The 14,410-nt window shown below is 47.3% G+C and overlaps 1 protein-coding gene across 1 annotated transcript in view; it reads right to left on the reverse strand.

The window, feature by feature from the left end:
• The window catches only part of KCTD3 (potassium channel tetramerization domain containing 3), a 263,829-nt gene that overhangs the window by 215,912 nt on the left and 33,507 nt on the right, over window positions 1–14,410 (reverse strand). The window contains exons 3-4 of the mRNA XM_030196030.1: window positions 10,131–10,204; window positions 5,730–5,788 (exon numbers count right to left, since the gene is read on the reverse strand). Coding sequence (XP_030051890.1) covers window positions 5,730–5,788; window positions 10,131–10,204 — 133 coding nt within the window. The remainder of the gene's footprint in view (window positions 1–5,729; window positions 5,789–10,130; window positions 10,205–14,410) is intronic.

Below are 14,410 nucleotides of genomic sequence, written 5' to 3' on the forward strand. Positions count from 1 at the left end.
CCTCAAAGTGTCCATGGCCTGTAAAACAGGTTGGGCAAATCCTCTGGGCTAAAAGCCGCGCTGCAGAGGGGTCATCCGCTCCATCCGAGCGGGGATCTATCTCCTCCAAGGAATCCGCAAAGGACCGTTGGGAGACCTCAGACACGCTGCCCTCATCTACATCGGAGGAGACAAAGTCCTCCAAGGCCTGGAAATCAACCCGAGGGCGTTTACCTATGGGAACCTCAACCTCTTTATCAGAAGAGGGAGCAGGGGCAGGGTTTTGCATGAGGAAAGCCTGATGCAGCAGCAAAACAAACTCGGGGGAGAAACCCCCCAGACTGTGCACTTCCGCAGCCTGGGCAACAGCCCTAGACGCACTCTCAACCGGCGCTCGCAATAGCGGGGGAGAGAGACATGCTGCGCATCCAAAATGGCGTCCGGCGCGAAACTCCGCGAAGGAGCACGCGCGGGGAAGAAGAACGGCGCTTAACTTTAGCCGCTTGTGCCGTCGCCCCAATTAAGGGCGTTCATGGCATTAATGTCTCCAACCTCAAGGGCGGCCCACGAAGAAGCCGTCCGAGCCGCGTGGCCGGCCAAGATGGCGGAGGCGAGGAGCGGGGGATGGGCGTTTATGGCGGGAAAAAACCGCCACGCCGGAGGAACGGACCGGGACATTCATCGGTCACTAAACTGTCACCCATCAAGGGCGAATCAGGTTGTAAAACCCCCGCATCCCCTCTAGAAGCGCTCCAGCGATCCGGGGAGCGACCCTTTGCGCCCTCGCCCTCCGACGCCATATGCCACGAGGAGAAGAATCGGGGAACCCCCTGCCCGCTATAAAAAGGTAAAATTACCTGCTTGCCGCTCCGAGCTGTAACGAACTGGTGTCCCAGTGAGTAGCTGCAATGAACGTTTAAAGAAACGTCGAATTAAACGCCTTTAAAGACGTTTAAAATTTTTTTTTTTTTTTTTTTTTTTTTTTAAACGGAGCCAGCGGGAGGGGGGGGAAAAGGAGGGACCTGGCACCACCAGGTTTGCACTTGCTCAAAAGAGCCCTCAACCCCAGGCCTCAACAAAACCTAAGGATTAGGCTTGGAGGCCTAGCCAGAGCTGCTGCTGTGTGTGACCACCACCTGCTGAGATAGAGAACATACTGAGGAGTTTCCGGCAGCACATGACCACATATAGGGAGGCAAAAGTTTGCTCTCTATCTCCACCTGCTGGTAGATGGACACAACCCACCAGTCTATGGATTGATCAGCTTGATGATATGGAATTACCTTTAAACCATTGGAGTAGATGTCCATTGGAGGGATAAAGGCACCACACTTCCTTAAACCCCCGGTGGTTGCTGTCCCCCTCCCTCTCCCCTGAATATAAAACCAGCAAGGGATTCCAGGCTCTATGACAGCTTCAGGTATTATGGTGATTATGGTGATTCTTAACAGAGCAGCACACAGGCCTGAGGAATAACCTAATGGTTAGTGCAGGGCCGTCGGGGGGGGGGGGGGGGGGGGGGGGGCTCAGCGCCGGGGTCTCTCTCTCTCCTGCTCTTGACGGGAGCCGGGTGATCGCGTCCCGACAGGAGCAGGAGAAAGAAACACCGGCGCCGGGCCCTCTTGGAGGTTGGAAAGGACCCAGAGGAGCAGACATTGCAGGTCTTTCTATAGCGCTGCTGTTCACTCTCTGCCCATTGCTTGCCAAGCGACTGCTTTTCCTCTCAGGCCTCGCATGCTCGGTTTTGAAACACAGCATGCGCTGAGAGAAAAAGCAGCCGCAGGGGCAGGCAATCAGCAGAGTGAAGAGAAGCGCTGGAGGAAGACCTCTTCTGCTGGCGGGGCCTCGGGATCCCCACCAGCCAAGGTACTGCAGTTGTGACAGTGACCGCAGCAATGATCGTTGGAGGGGGAAGGCGGTGGCCCTGCCCCAGGCCCAGTTCGATCTCTAGGTGGTCCTAGATTAGTGTAGTGGACAGAAAACCAAGGGACCCAGGTTTAAATCCAACCAGCACTTTTTTTTTAATTGTGCGCCCTCTAAGGACAGAAAAATACTTACCATACCTGAATATTTAAGACATCTGCAAGCCTGACGGCTATTGAAGTGGTCTACACTCAGACACAACAGATATTTTTCTGTTCCTGGAGGGATCACAATTAAAAAATAAATAAGAAAATCACAAACAGCTGAAGTGGGATTTGAACTGAGTTTCTTAACCAACTGCTCTAACCATGAGGCTACCCCTCTGCCCTGCATGGATGTCTGTGTGGCAATTTACAAGATGGACGTTCTTATGCTGCCATACAGATGTCCACATCTTTTGTTTTCTTTCCCCCATTAATAATGTGTGCATTAAAGTTTGTATGTTTGCTGCTGAACTGTAGCGCTCTAGAAATGTTAAGTAGTAGTAGTATTCTGTTCTAAAATACATGCGAGAAGGACATCAATATTCCGAGTTGGCGTACTTTCTAAAATGCCACTCCTCATTACTATGTGATGTGATAAGAGAAAACTCTCTATGCCAATATACTAGGACAAAATCTATGACATCCAATTTATCCATAAATAAAAATAAAAACAAAAAATAAAGCACAAAAAGTGACACCTCAAAATAGAGGAAGAATACATACAGACACAAAGAATATTGGAATAAAACTGTGCTGAAAAATTGTCTAGACCCCAGCTGCAATTCAAAAGCTCTCTCATAACACCTTCAAGATATGACTAGAAAATCCTTCCAACCAGCAGCTAGAAAGAAAATCAGGAGATAACCAAAATCAAGAAACAGAAAGAACTGCAAATATGAAATAAAAACTAACTCAGAGCAGGGCCGCCGAGAGACTGGGCCGGGCCCGGGACAAGGCCGCCCCTGGGCCCCCCCCCCCCAGGTCACGGCTGCTCCACCCGCCACCGGGCCGGGCCCCTGCACTATATGTAAATCCTTCAAGAGGTAGTGTGTCATGATTTAGGCTCTACACTTTTTCTGATGTTTTGGTGCTTCCTCAGTAAGGTCAAAACACAATCTCTCCACTGCAAAACACTATACACAAACTTGTGCAAAACCCACTCATAACCTTACCAAACCATAACAGCACTAATTCCAAGGACAGGACGAGCTACAACCTTATGCATGGAAAGGCAGCACTATAATTACACCGGGCTCTAAAACACCAGTACACAACCTAATGAAAAACAAACAAAAGGGCTGCAAATACTACACACTAGCAGAATACTGTACCTTATCACACATGAAAAAACACATGGCAACAGATATGACACAAAGAACTAGAAATAAAAAAAAATATGAAGGCAAAATACTGAACTAGAAAGTTACCTGAAGAAGTCAGACTCAGCATGCAGCAATACTAGAAAAATTGAAACTTACATGAAAAACATCACAGATACACATTTCCAAAAGCTGACATAAAAAATTCTGAATAAAATACTTTTTTCTACCTTTGTTGTCTGATCATAGTTTTTCTATTCGCTTTGGTCCCAGTGTCTTCTGTTTTATGCAGTGTCTTCTTTCCATTTGATATTTTTTTCTCTCACCATGTCCACCATCCTCCTGTGTCCTTATGCGTCCTGTCTACCATCTGTAGCCCTGTCCCTATCATTCCTCCAGTTTCAGCATCTGCCCTGAAAGTGTTCCGATCCAGCCCTTAAATTCAGCAATTTCCCCTCCATCCATGAGCATTTCTCCTCACTCCCCTCCATCCATGTGCATGTACTTCCTGTCTTCCCTCCCCTCCATCTATGTCCAGCATTTCTCCTCTCTCCCTTTCCCTCCGTGTGCATCTCCTTCCTTTGTCTTTCCTTCCCTTCATCCTTGTCCAACATTTCTTCTCTCTTCCCTGCCCTCCACTCCATCCATGTCCAGCATTTCTCCTCTCTTCCCTCACCTCCATCCATGTGCATCTCCTTCCTGACTTCCCTCTCCTCCATCCACCCATATCCAGTAAATTTCCTCTCTCCCCTGCCCCTCCAATCATCCATCCATGTTCAGCAATTCTTCTCTCTCCCCTGCCATCCCCTCCTGTCCAGCAATTCCCCTCTCCCCCTGCCCTCCTATTCAGCGATCTCTTCTCTCTCCCCCATGCCTCTACCCTCTTATCCAGCGATCTCTTCTCTCCCCCCTGCCCTCCCCTCTTGTCCAGCAATCTCTTCTCTCTCCCCCTGCCCTGCCTTCCCCTCTTGTCCAGCAATCTCTTCTCTCCCCTCCTGTCCAGCGATATGTTCTTTCTCCCCCCTGCCCTCCCCTCCCTCCGAGATCCAAGGCCCCCCCTCCCTCTCTCTGAGATCCAAGCCCTCCCTCCCTCTGAGATCCAAGCCCTCCCTCCCTCCCTCTGAGATCCAAGCCCTCCCTCCCTCCCTCTGAGATCCAAGCCCTCCCTCCCTCAGAGATCCAAGGCCCCCCTCCCTCCCTCTGAGATCCAAGCCCTCCCTTAGAGATCCAAGGCCCCCCTCCCTCCCTCAGAGATCCAAGACCCCCCTCCCTCCCTCCCTCAGAGATCCAAGGCCCCCCCTCCCTCCCTCTGAGATCCAAGCCCTCCCTTAATCCAAGGCCCCCCTCCCTCCCTCAGAGATCCAAGCCCTCCCTCCCTCGGAGATCCAAGACCCCCTCCCTCCCTCCCTCAGAGATCCCAGCCCTCCCTCCCTCAGAGATCCAAGGCCCCCCCCCCCTCCCTCTGAGATCCAAGCCCTCCCTTAGAGATCCAAGGCCCCCCTCCCGCCCTCCCTTCCTCCGAGATCCAAGGCCCCCCTCCTTCCCTCCTTCCGAGAACAAAGCCCCCCCTCCCTCCGTCCGAATGTCAAAAGCGATCTTCTTACCTCGTGGTTACAGCGCGAGCAGCACACAGTGAAAATCGTGCAGGCTCGCGCTTCAGCCTTCCTTTGTCTGTCTATCAGCTGAGGTCCCGCCCTCATTTCCTGTTTCTGCAAGGGCGGGACCTCAGCTGATAGACAGACAAAGGAAGGCTGAAGCGCAGCCTGCACGCTTTTCACCGCGTGCTGCTCGCGCCGTAACCACGAGGTCAGATAAGGACAAGAAGATCGCTTTTGACATGATTCGGATGGAGGGAGGGACAGAAGGTGGGCCCTGGAACTCGGGTGAAAGGGACGGACGACGGGTGGGCCCTGGAACTCGACGGATGATGGGCGGGCCCTGGAACTCGGAGGGGAGGGGCGGAGCTATGGGCATGCGGCGTCGGGCCCCCTGGAGGCCCGGGCCCGGGGACTTTTGTCCCCCCGTCCCCCCCCTCTCGGCGGCCCTGACTCAGAGAAAAAAAACCGGTAAGTATAGAGGAACAAGGGAACAACTGCAAACACAGCAGCTGTGGTGTCTAGCCTTTATAAACCTCCCCCTGGAGTTGGTTGGTAGAATGAGCATGGACAGGGCAAGAAAACCATGTGCTGAACTCCATCCAGCAACAACCATTACCACCACCCTCTCCAATCTATTACTCAGCAAGCTAAGGTAGTTGGAGAGCAGAGTGACTGGCTGATGCTGAATTGGGCTCTTTGGATCTGCTGCTGAGTGGGTGCAGGTTGTGGCCTTCCCCCTCATTCAGCAGAAAGACAGCTCCTTAAGAACTGCAATGCGCTTAATCATTGTAAACACTATAGCAATGCTGAGTAAGGAAGATGGTGCAGAATGAATATATGCAACCTAGGCTATTAGAATGTAAGTGCACATGCCCTAAAAGAGTTCTAGGATTCAGAGAGCACAGTATAAAACAATGCAAGCTTACCTAGAGGAGTAATTCCATAGAATTCAGCTTCATGTCTGAGTACATTAATACTCACGCCTCTTAAAAAAAAATAACAAATAATCTTTAGACAACCATACGTTTATTAAATCCCAAAGGCTTGCAAATTAAAATATTCAGGAGCCTCATAAAAAGGGTACCTTTTCTATCCTGCTAGTTTGTCAGTATTCTTACAACTAATTTTATTCATTTCATTGTGTAAATAGCTACTTTGATAAATCTACTTTGCAATAAGAGAATTAAATGCAAGCTATTTTCCAAAATATATTGACTAGTGTGCATGCTTTGGTTCAATATTTTTATAAGAAAAAAAAATCTACACACAAGACTGCACAAATGCAACAAGGTCTGCAACCAAGAGGATACCCTTGAAGAGGTACACACTGTTTTTCACAGCAAATCTATGAAAACTTGGCCGGTTCAAGTATTTGGAAGTTAAAATTCAGTGACGTGCTGAGTCATACATTTGGGGTGAAGAAATCCAATGAGGGGAAGAAGGGGGGAGAGAACTCATCAGAAATGTATTTATTAATTTTTGCTACCAACCTTTCCAATAAAAATGGCCCAAACTGAAGTAGTACAATAATCATGGTCTATCTAAAAATAATGCAGTAATATCAAAATCATAAATAATAATACTACAATAATTCATATATAATACAAAAGTCTAATAACAAAAAAAACATCTAAATTGTAATTGTGTTTGATGATCACAAAGTAGTCAAAAAGTGTGACAAAGTGGGGGTCACGGTAAGGGATATTGAAGGTATAGTAAAACAATGTGATAATGGGGCATTAGAGGGACTTCATGAAGAATAGTGGGCATGATATTCAAGGCAATTTAAGCAGAAAGGAGCCTCTTCTGCCACCTTAAATTGCTTCTAGCCACCTAAGTGGAGTTTTCAGTGGCACTTAACCAGACAGTGTCACTGAATATCCCCACAGACTGCCCAACTAAAACGTAGACAGGTCAGGGGCAGCAATGGGAACAGTGCTGGGGAAGAGCCCGAGGGTATGCAGGTGTCGATGATATTCTGTGCCAGCATCTGCATAGCTAAGCGGCCAAATTTAGGACAGCTGAGAAGTCGACCTAAATTAGGCCACTTTGATATGCGGGTGCCAGCACTGAATATCAGGCTGGCACCAGATAACCTCTTTTTTTTCCCCCCTTTCCCAAAACAGACCCCCCCCCCCCCCCACACACACACACACACAAAAATGCACCCTCCTTCCCTCACCCCTCCCTGTTCCTTCCGGACCTACCTGTATCCGTGACCTCTTGCAAGCCAGCTGCAGCAAGAGGTCGAGGCACCCATTTTGGACAGGCGCCGCAAGGGACAGGAATGAGGGGACTGCACTCCTGCTCCCAACAACTCCACTGGACCACCAGGGATACAGGTGGGCCTACCTGGACAGTTGAGGGGTGGTGGGGTTCTTGCCATGGGCTGGAGGGAGGAAAAGAAGGGGCATTGTCGGGGGCAGGAGGGGACTCGGGGGCTCTTTTAAAAAACAAAGTTACATAAGTACATAAGCACTGCCACGTTGGGAAAAGACCAAAGCTCCATCAAGTCCAGCACTCTGTCTCCGACAACAGCCAATCCATGCCCCATAAACCTGGCAAAAAAAACCAAATTTAATAATGATGATCACTGGACTTTTCCTTCAGGAATCTGTCCAGACCCCCTTTAAACTCAGCAAGGCCAGCTGCAGTCACTTCCTTCTCCAGCAATGAGTTCCAGAGTCTAACTACGCGCTGAGTAAAGAAAAACTTTCTCCGACTTGTTTTAAACCTACCACATTCTAATTTCATCTTGTGTCCCCTGGTTCTATTATTGTTAGAAAGTGTAAACAAACGCTTCACATCTGTCCGCTCTACCCCACTCATTATTTTGTAGACCTCTATCATATCGCCCCTCAGCCGCCTTTTTTCCAGGCTAAAGAGTCCTAGAGTTATGCGGGCCTTGGCCCAATATTCAGCTGGGATCGTATAAATCATATGAAGGCCCCGGCTGAAAATAGACGAGGCCCGCATAAGCTCCGGCGCACAACCCACCTGAAATTATCTCCCAATATTCAGTGCTGGTGCCTGGACATGGCTTGGCACTGAATATCAAGGGATAATTTAGCAAGCGACGATCAGCATTTAAAAAAGTGCTGACCACTGCCAGCTGAATATCAAGGGGAATGTGTCCAGTTGAGGATTGCAACTGCCTAAGGATATGGACAGACTGGAGATAGCAGCACTATTGCAATGGTAAGTTGTGGTAGTTGCAGAAAGTAACCAAAATTCTGCAAGACTAAGTACGTAAGCATCACCATACTGGGACAGATTGAAGGTCCATCAAGCCCTGTATCCTGTTTCCAAGATCCCAAAAGAATAAAACAGATTTTATGCTGCTTATCCCAAAAATAAGCAGTGGATTCTTCCAAGTACCTCTTAATAACACCTTATGGACTTTTATTTTAGGAACTTGTGCAAACCTTTTTTTATACCCTGCTAGGCTAAATGCTTTAACCACATTCTCTGGCAACAAATTTCTGAGTTTGATTACACATTGAGTGAAGAATTTCTTTTAAACTGATTACTTAGTAGCTTCATTGCATGCCAGTAGCCCCACTATTGTTGAAAAGAGTAAACAAGCGATTCACACCTACCTGTTCCACTCCACTCAGTACTTTATAGACTTCTATCATATCTCCCCTCAGCCGTCTCTTCTCCAAGCTGAAGATCCCTAAAGCCTTTCCTCATAGGGAAGTCGTTCCATCCTCTATCATTTTTGTCGCCCTTCTTTGTATCTTTTCTAATTATGCTATATCTTTTTGAGATATGGTAACCAGAATTGTACACAATATTTGAGGAGTGGTAGCAGCAGGGAGTGATACAAAGGCACTATAATATTCTCAGTTTGGTTCTCCATTGCTTTCTTAATAATTCCTAACATTCGTATCCATCACTACACACTGAGCCGAGGGTTTCAACATATCATCAATGGTGACAACTAAATCCTTTCAATGGGTGGTCACTCCTCATAAGCAACTTTGCAACATGTAGCTATACTTTGGGTTCCTCTTCCCTACATGCATAATTTTGCACTTGCTCACATTAAAAGTCATCTGCCATTGGATGCCAAGTCTCATAAGGTCCTCTTGTGATTTATAAATATCTTTGTGTCATCACTACTACTACTAATCATTTCTATAGCGCTACCAGACATACGCAGAGCTGTACACATTATACACAGGTACTTTTCTCTGACCCTAGGGGGCTCACAATCTAAGTCACTGTAGACAATACGCTGAACTGTTCTGTGCAGTGTGTGGCGACAGCCAAAAAAGCAATCAGGATGCTAGGAATTATTAGGAAAGAGATGGTATTTAAGATCAATACTATAATGCCTCTGTATTGCTCCATGGTGCAACCTGTCACCTTGATACACTGGACAGGGCGTCGCCATTTTGAATACGGCACTGGAAGAGGAGAGTGTATGCTACACCCTCCTCTATCACAGTGGTACGGAGGGGGGGGGGGGGGGGGTTGGCTGCTAGACCACCAAGGAGGGTGGGGGGTTGTGTTGGCAGCTCATTTGGGTCACCAGGGATGTTTTGGTGTAAGAGGGAGGTTGGGGGACTGGAGATCCCCTGTGCCTGGTGTTGGGGGGACTGGAGGTCTGCTGGACCTCCAACCCCCATGTCGCTGTCTGAGGGGAGCTTGGGGGGGCACTAGGCCACCAGGGATGAAGAGATGGCGGGGGTCCGGGGGGTCCAATGGACCTTAATGTCCTGCGTTTGACAGGTTCAGGCTATTGACAGCACATGCTCAGGCACAATCCTCCCGCTCTTTTACCTCTATGATCAGAGCTAATAGAGTGCCTAAATTTGAATGCTATTAGCTCTGATCATAGGGGCGTTAATGCCCCGTGCTGTTCCAGCACAAAGTTTAGAGCACTGCTTGGAATGGCGCGGAGCTTCTGATCATTGGGACATTAGTGACTGTTGTTTAGAGTGTCCAATATGTGGAGAGAAAAGACTTGGGAAGTCCTTACTTTGAATTTAATAAAGCTATTGTTTTACTTACAACTATTATGTGTGGTGTATTCCTAAGAGTTCCAGCCCTGGTGCAGAGTCACATTACCACAAGCTCTTGAAACTGAATTACAATGTGATTTAAAAAATTCCTGAAGACATAAAATAATTTTGAGGCCCTTTTCAGCTTCTTTCAAGATGAGATGTTATAATAATTGAGCTTGAGTAAAAAAAATAAATACTAAAGCAAATTTTGCATTACCTACTAATTATTTTTTTTTATTGCAGCAGTACAATAAGGTGCACATGAGGGAAGAAGAAATTTTAATACTTTGCAATAGTATTTGTATTAGCACATACCTTAAGTCTAGCTCCTTTGTTCGGAGAAAGTTGAGAATAGGTGCAAATGCAGCTGGATCTCTGTCAATAAATATCTGCAAATGTAAAGAAGCAAAAAGGAGATTATCTGATTGAATTTTAAATTTAACAGAAATATATGCTATGGACTGTATTCAAATGAAGCTCGCTGTTTAAGTAGGTTTTCCTTCTTCATTAACCAGTGTTATAGAAACACAGTGGGGCTCATTTTCAAAAGAGAAAAAAAGTCTCAAAATGGCATAAAGTAGCTTTGAGATGTTTCGAAACTTGGATTTGAGACATTTTTCTCTGCAGTGCGTCCAAATCAAAAGGGGGAGTGTTGGGGGTGGGATTTGGGTGTTGCGGCCATATGGACCATCAATCTCAACATTTGCTGAGCTGAAACCTGCTGGTTGCTATGGACCTGTGAGACAAGCGTTATTAAGGTATTCACTCTCGCCTCAGAAATGAAGGCCCGAGCCTGCACTGTATCCAGCAGGGCTCTTACGTATTCCAATAAGTGAACTGGATGTAGGTGGGACTTGGGGTAATTCAAGACAAACCTCAGTAGGCTCCAGCACCTGAATAGTTAGGCGCATGGACTCCATGGCTCCTTCCTGAGATTTGCTCTTGATCAGCCAGTTGTCTAGGTAGGGAAACACATACACCCCCAGTCTGCATAGATATGCTGCGACTTCCACCAGACACTTGGTAAAAACTCTGGAGCAGATGCTAGACCAAATGGCAGAATATGATACTGATAGTGGTGTGTCCCCAGGTGAAATCCGAGATACTTTCTGTGACGTGGAAGTATCAAAATGTGGTATAGGTGTCCTTTACAATGGCTTTCAAGGTTTGAAGGTGCTTCTGTTGTGTTTTATTATGTGTTTTGGTTTTTTTTTTGTTTTTATTTCCCGCTTTGCATAAAGGCCGTTTATATAAATAAAATATTATAATTCTGCAAGTCCTGAGAACATAGCCAATTGTTTTCTTGAATTAGAGGAAGAAGGGTGCCCAAAGAAATCATCCTGACTTTTACCTTGACCACAAAATTTGTTCAGGGACCTTAGGTCTAAGATGGGCTGGAATACCCACGAATTTTTGATGACAAGGAAGTACCTAGAATAGAATCTCTTCTTCCCCTGGTGGCAAGGGTTCGATTGCTTGGGCCTGCAGAAGAGCATAGATCTCCTCTACAAGTACCTGCTTGTGCTGAGAGCTGATGAAAGGTGCTCTCGGTGGGCAATTCGGTGGTCTCTGATGTCAATTCACTGTGCACCAAAAATGGACTATTTAAAGAACCAACTGGTCGGAGGTTACAAGGAGCCACCTGTGCTGCTAAAACATGAGCCTTCCTCCGACCGGTAAGCTGACCAGGATGGATACTTGCTGGCGGCTATGCTCTGCTGGAGCCAGTCAAAATCCCATGCCCTGTTTTGAATGGGCAGCCGGCTGGGAATTCTGAGCACGGGGATGGCAAGGCCGGGGATGGCAAGGCCTAGGATGCTAGCCTGAGTCACCTGAGCAGAGTGAGCGGGAAGCAGGAACCTATGCCTTTGAGAGTAATAGGTTCGCCACCTAGGCCTGCTGGAAAACCTTCTTGTTGAAGAAGACGCAGATGGAGGATGGTGAGACAGAGTGTGGATGGTGTCCGTATGTCTTTTTTTATTTGGAGGTCAGTGACCTCTTCCACTTTTTATCCAAACAAATTGTCCCCTTTGCACGGCATGTCCTCAAATCTCTCGAACTGCTGGTTCAAGGTCAGAGACTAGCAGCCAGGAGAGTCTGCGCATCCCCACAACCATGCCACAGTCTGGATGCAACATCAAAAGTATCATAGGCACCCCTGGCCAGATAATGCCTACACTTCATCTGCTTGTTGGCCAGCTGGTGAAGCTCTGTGGCTTACACTGAAGGGAGAGAGTCCGATAGACTCAGTGAACTGTTCACTAAAGATTCCAAGTAAAGGCTCATGTAGAGATGGTAGGACTGAATGCGGGCAACAAGCAACGAGGCCTGAAAAGTCTTTCTTCCAAATGAATCCAAGGTTCTAGCCTCTCGTCCCAGGTGCGCCGAGGCACGAGACCAAGAACTATTGGCCCGTTTGAGAGCGGATTCAACCACTATGGAATGGTTAGGCAGTTGTGTCCTCTCAAACCTGGGAGCTTCCTGGATACGATAATGCATCTCCACCTTTTTGGGTGCGACTTGCACAGTGAGGGGAGACTCCCAGTTCTTCAACAGTGTGTCCTTAAGGATAAGATACAATGGCACAGTTACCCCTTCCTTAGGAGGAGAATTATAGCCTAGGACAGACATTTCCACCCTACGCTCTTCCTCCATCTCCATCTTAAATGGGATGGCCACTGCCATCTCCCTCATAAAACCAGTGAAAGAGAACACCTCTGGTCGAGATTTCAGTCTCTCTCTCAAGGAGAGAAATCAAGATGGTATACCATGCGACTCCTCCTCCAAGAAATGATGTAGATCTTCATCTGACTCCCAATCAGCAAGAGTAATCACAATCATATTCTTCCACATATTCAGAGGAAGCTGAATGTCTGCATTGATCTCAGCCTGGTGGAGCGAGGTCTAAAGAGCCCTAAAGTACAGCCCTACTCTCAGATTCCGGGGAAGCTTCCTCCCCCAATGTTGAGTGCAGTACTGCATGTCCAGACATCGGCACCACGTGAGGCGCGGGCGAAGATCTGGGCACCGACACCAATGAAGCCTCAGTGAGGGCCTGGGGCTGTTCCTCTGGTGATGCAAACACCCTTGAGAAGGCCCCTGCAGTAACTGTGCCAGCTGCTTTCAGAGCATGCTCCTGAACCACTCATCAAAGGTGGGTATCGGCAAAGGCATGGGAACCAGGAAAAGGCAGCCTGAGAAGGCATCAGTACCCAACCAGTGGCAAAGACTGGGCCGCTCAATGACTTTTAAGAAGGGTGAGTGCTCCTCCTGGCACTGGTGCATCCAATGTCCCGGTGCTCCCAGGACCATGCGTCAAGAAGACCAATGCTTATGCTTCTTGGGATTCCCCTGATGCATAAAGCCTCGATCTCCTGGTGCAGACGAGGACGACGCAGAACCCGTGCATGTCCTCGGAGTTGGGTCTGATTCTAACCAGTTCCAGAGCCTACTATCAGCGCCCGGTGTCGAGACAGGTGGAGACCCCCCTCAATGCTGGTGCACTCCCAGTGGATGCTGAAGTCTAAGCAGCCATGGAGGTCGATCTCACCGATGCTGAAGTCAATGTTTTGGCCTTTCAGGAGCCAAATATTTGCTCTTTGAGGCAGTCGCTCCCGCTGAGTTCTCACCTGCATTTTTAAACAGAGATCACAATCAGAGGGGTCCATGATCTGGGCCAAAGCACACGATGCACTACGAGTGCGGGTCCGTGGCAGAAATCACCCATCTACATTGGGAGCACCTTTTGAAGCCACTCTGTGCCTTCTATGACATTGAAAAAAGAATCTCGGCCAAATTAACTCCTGAATCTTGAACTCTCAAAAAGGGGCAGCAAATGAGGTTGATGCTGCAACCTAAACCGAGCAGCCACACCCGAAAAACAAAGAAAGCTTTAAAAGTCCAAAAAAAACTCTATGAAATAAAAGGAGCTCGACTAAAATGAGAGAGAGAAAATTCAGGATCAAAAGAAAAGAAAAATTCTATTCTGTGATTTCTATTCCGCTTTTCACTTGCGATTCAAAGTGGGTCACAGAGCAAAGAGATATCCCAACTGTACTGAATTACATTAAAATCAATAATCCAATCTTAGTAAAAATATCCATCTAAGTCATTTTTATAAAACATAACATTAAGAAATGAACAAACAAGTTTTCTCAAATGGGAAGGCACTTTGCAAATATCAGCACAGGGTAAAGAACACACAAATGCATCCTCTGCTGCGGAAAACACAAGACTGGAGGACCCACGCATTGGGCAGGAAGGCACTTGCGCATGAACAGTGGGACACTACTAGAAGTTTCTACATTACTCATTGGTCAGCACCTGCACCAGGCTCTATTGGATGATGTTACCCAGATGTGAGAATAAGACGACCTGCTTGTCCTCGGAGAATACATGATATCAGAGATGCACATTTGCCAAAGCTGACATATTCCAAATTAATAAAGTCAATAAAATGGGGGTTTTTTCTGTCTGTTGTCTGAGCATTAAATTTTTCCCATTTGCTTTGGTACCAGTGTCTCTTTTCTGCTTTTCTTTGTTGTTTTTCCTAACTCTTTCCAGGGTTTCATCTACATTGGACATGTCTTCTCTTT

The sequence above is a fragment of the Microcaecilia unicolor genome, chromosome 3 (genome assembly GCF_901765095.1).
Source record: "Microcaecilia unicolor chromosome 3, aMicUni1.1, whole genome shotgun sequence".
Taxonomy (NCBI): domain Eukaryota; kingdom Metazoa; phylum Chordata; class Amphibia; order Gymnophiona; family Siphonopidae; genus Microcaecilia; species Microcaecilia unicolor.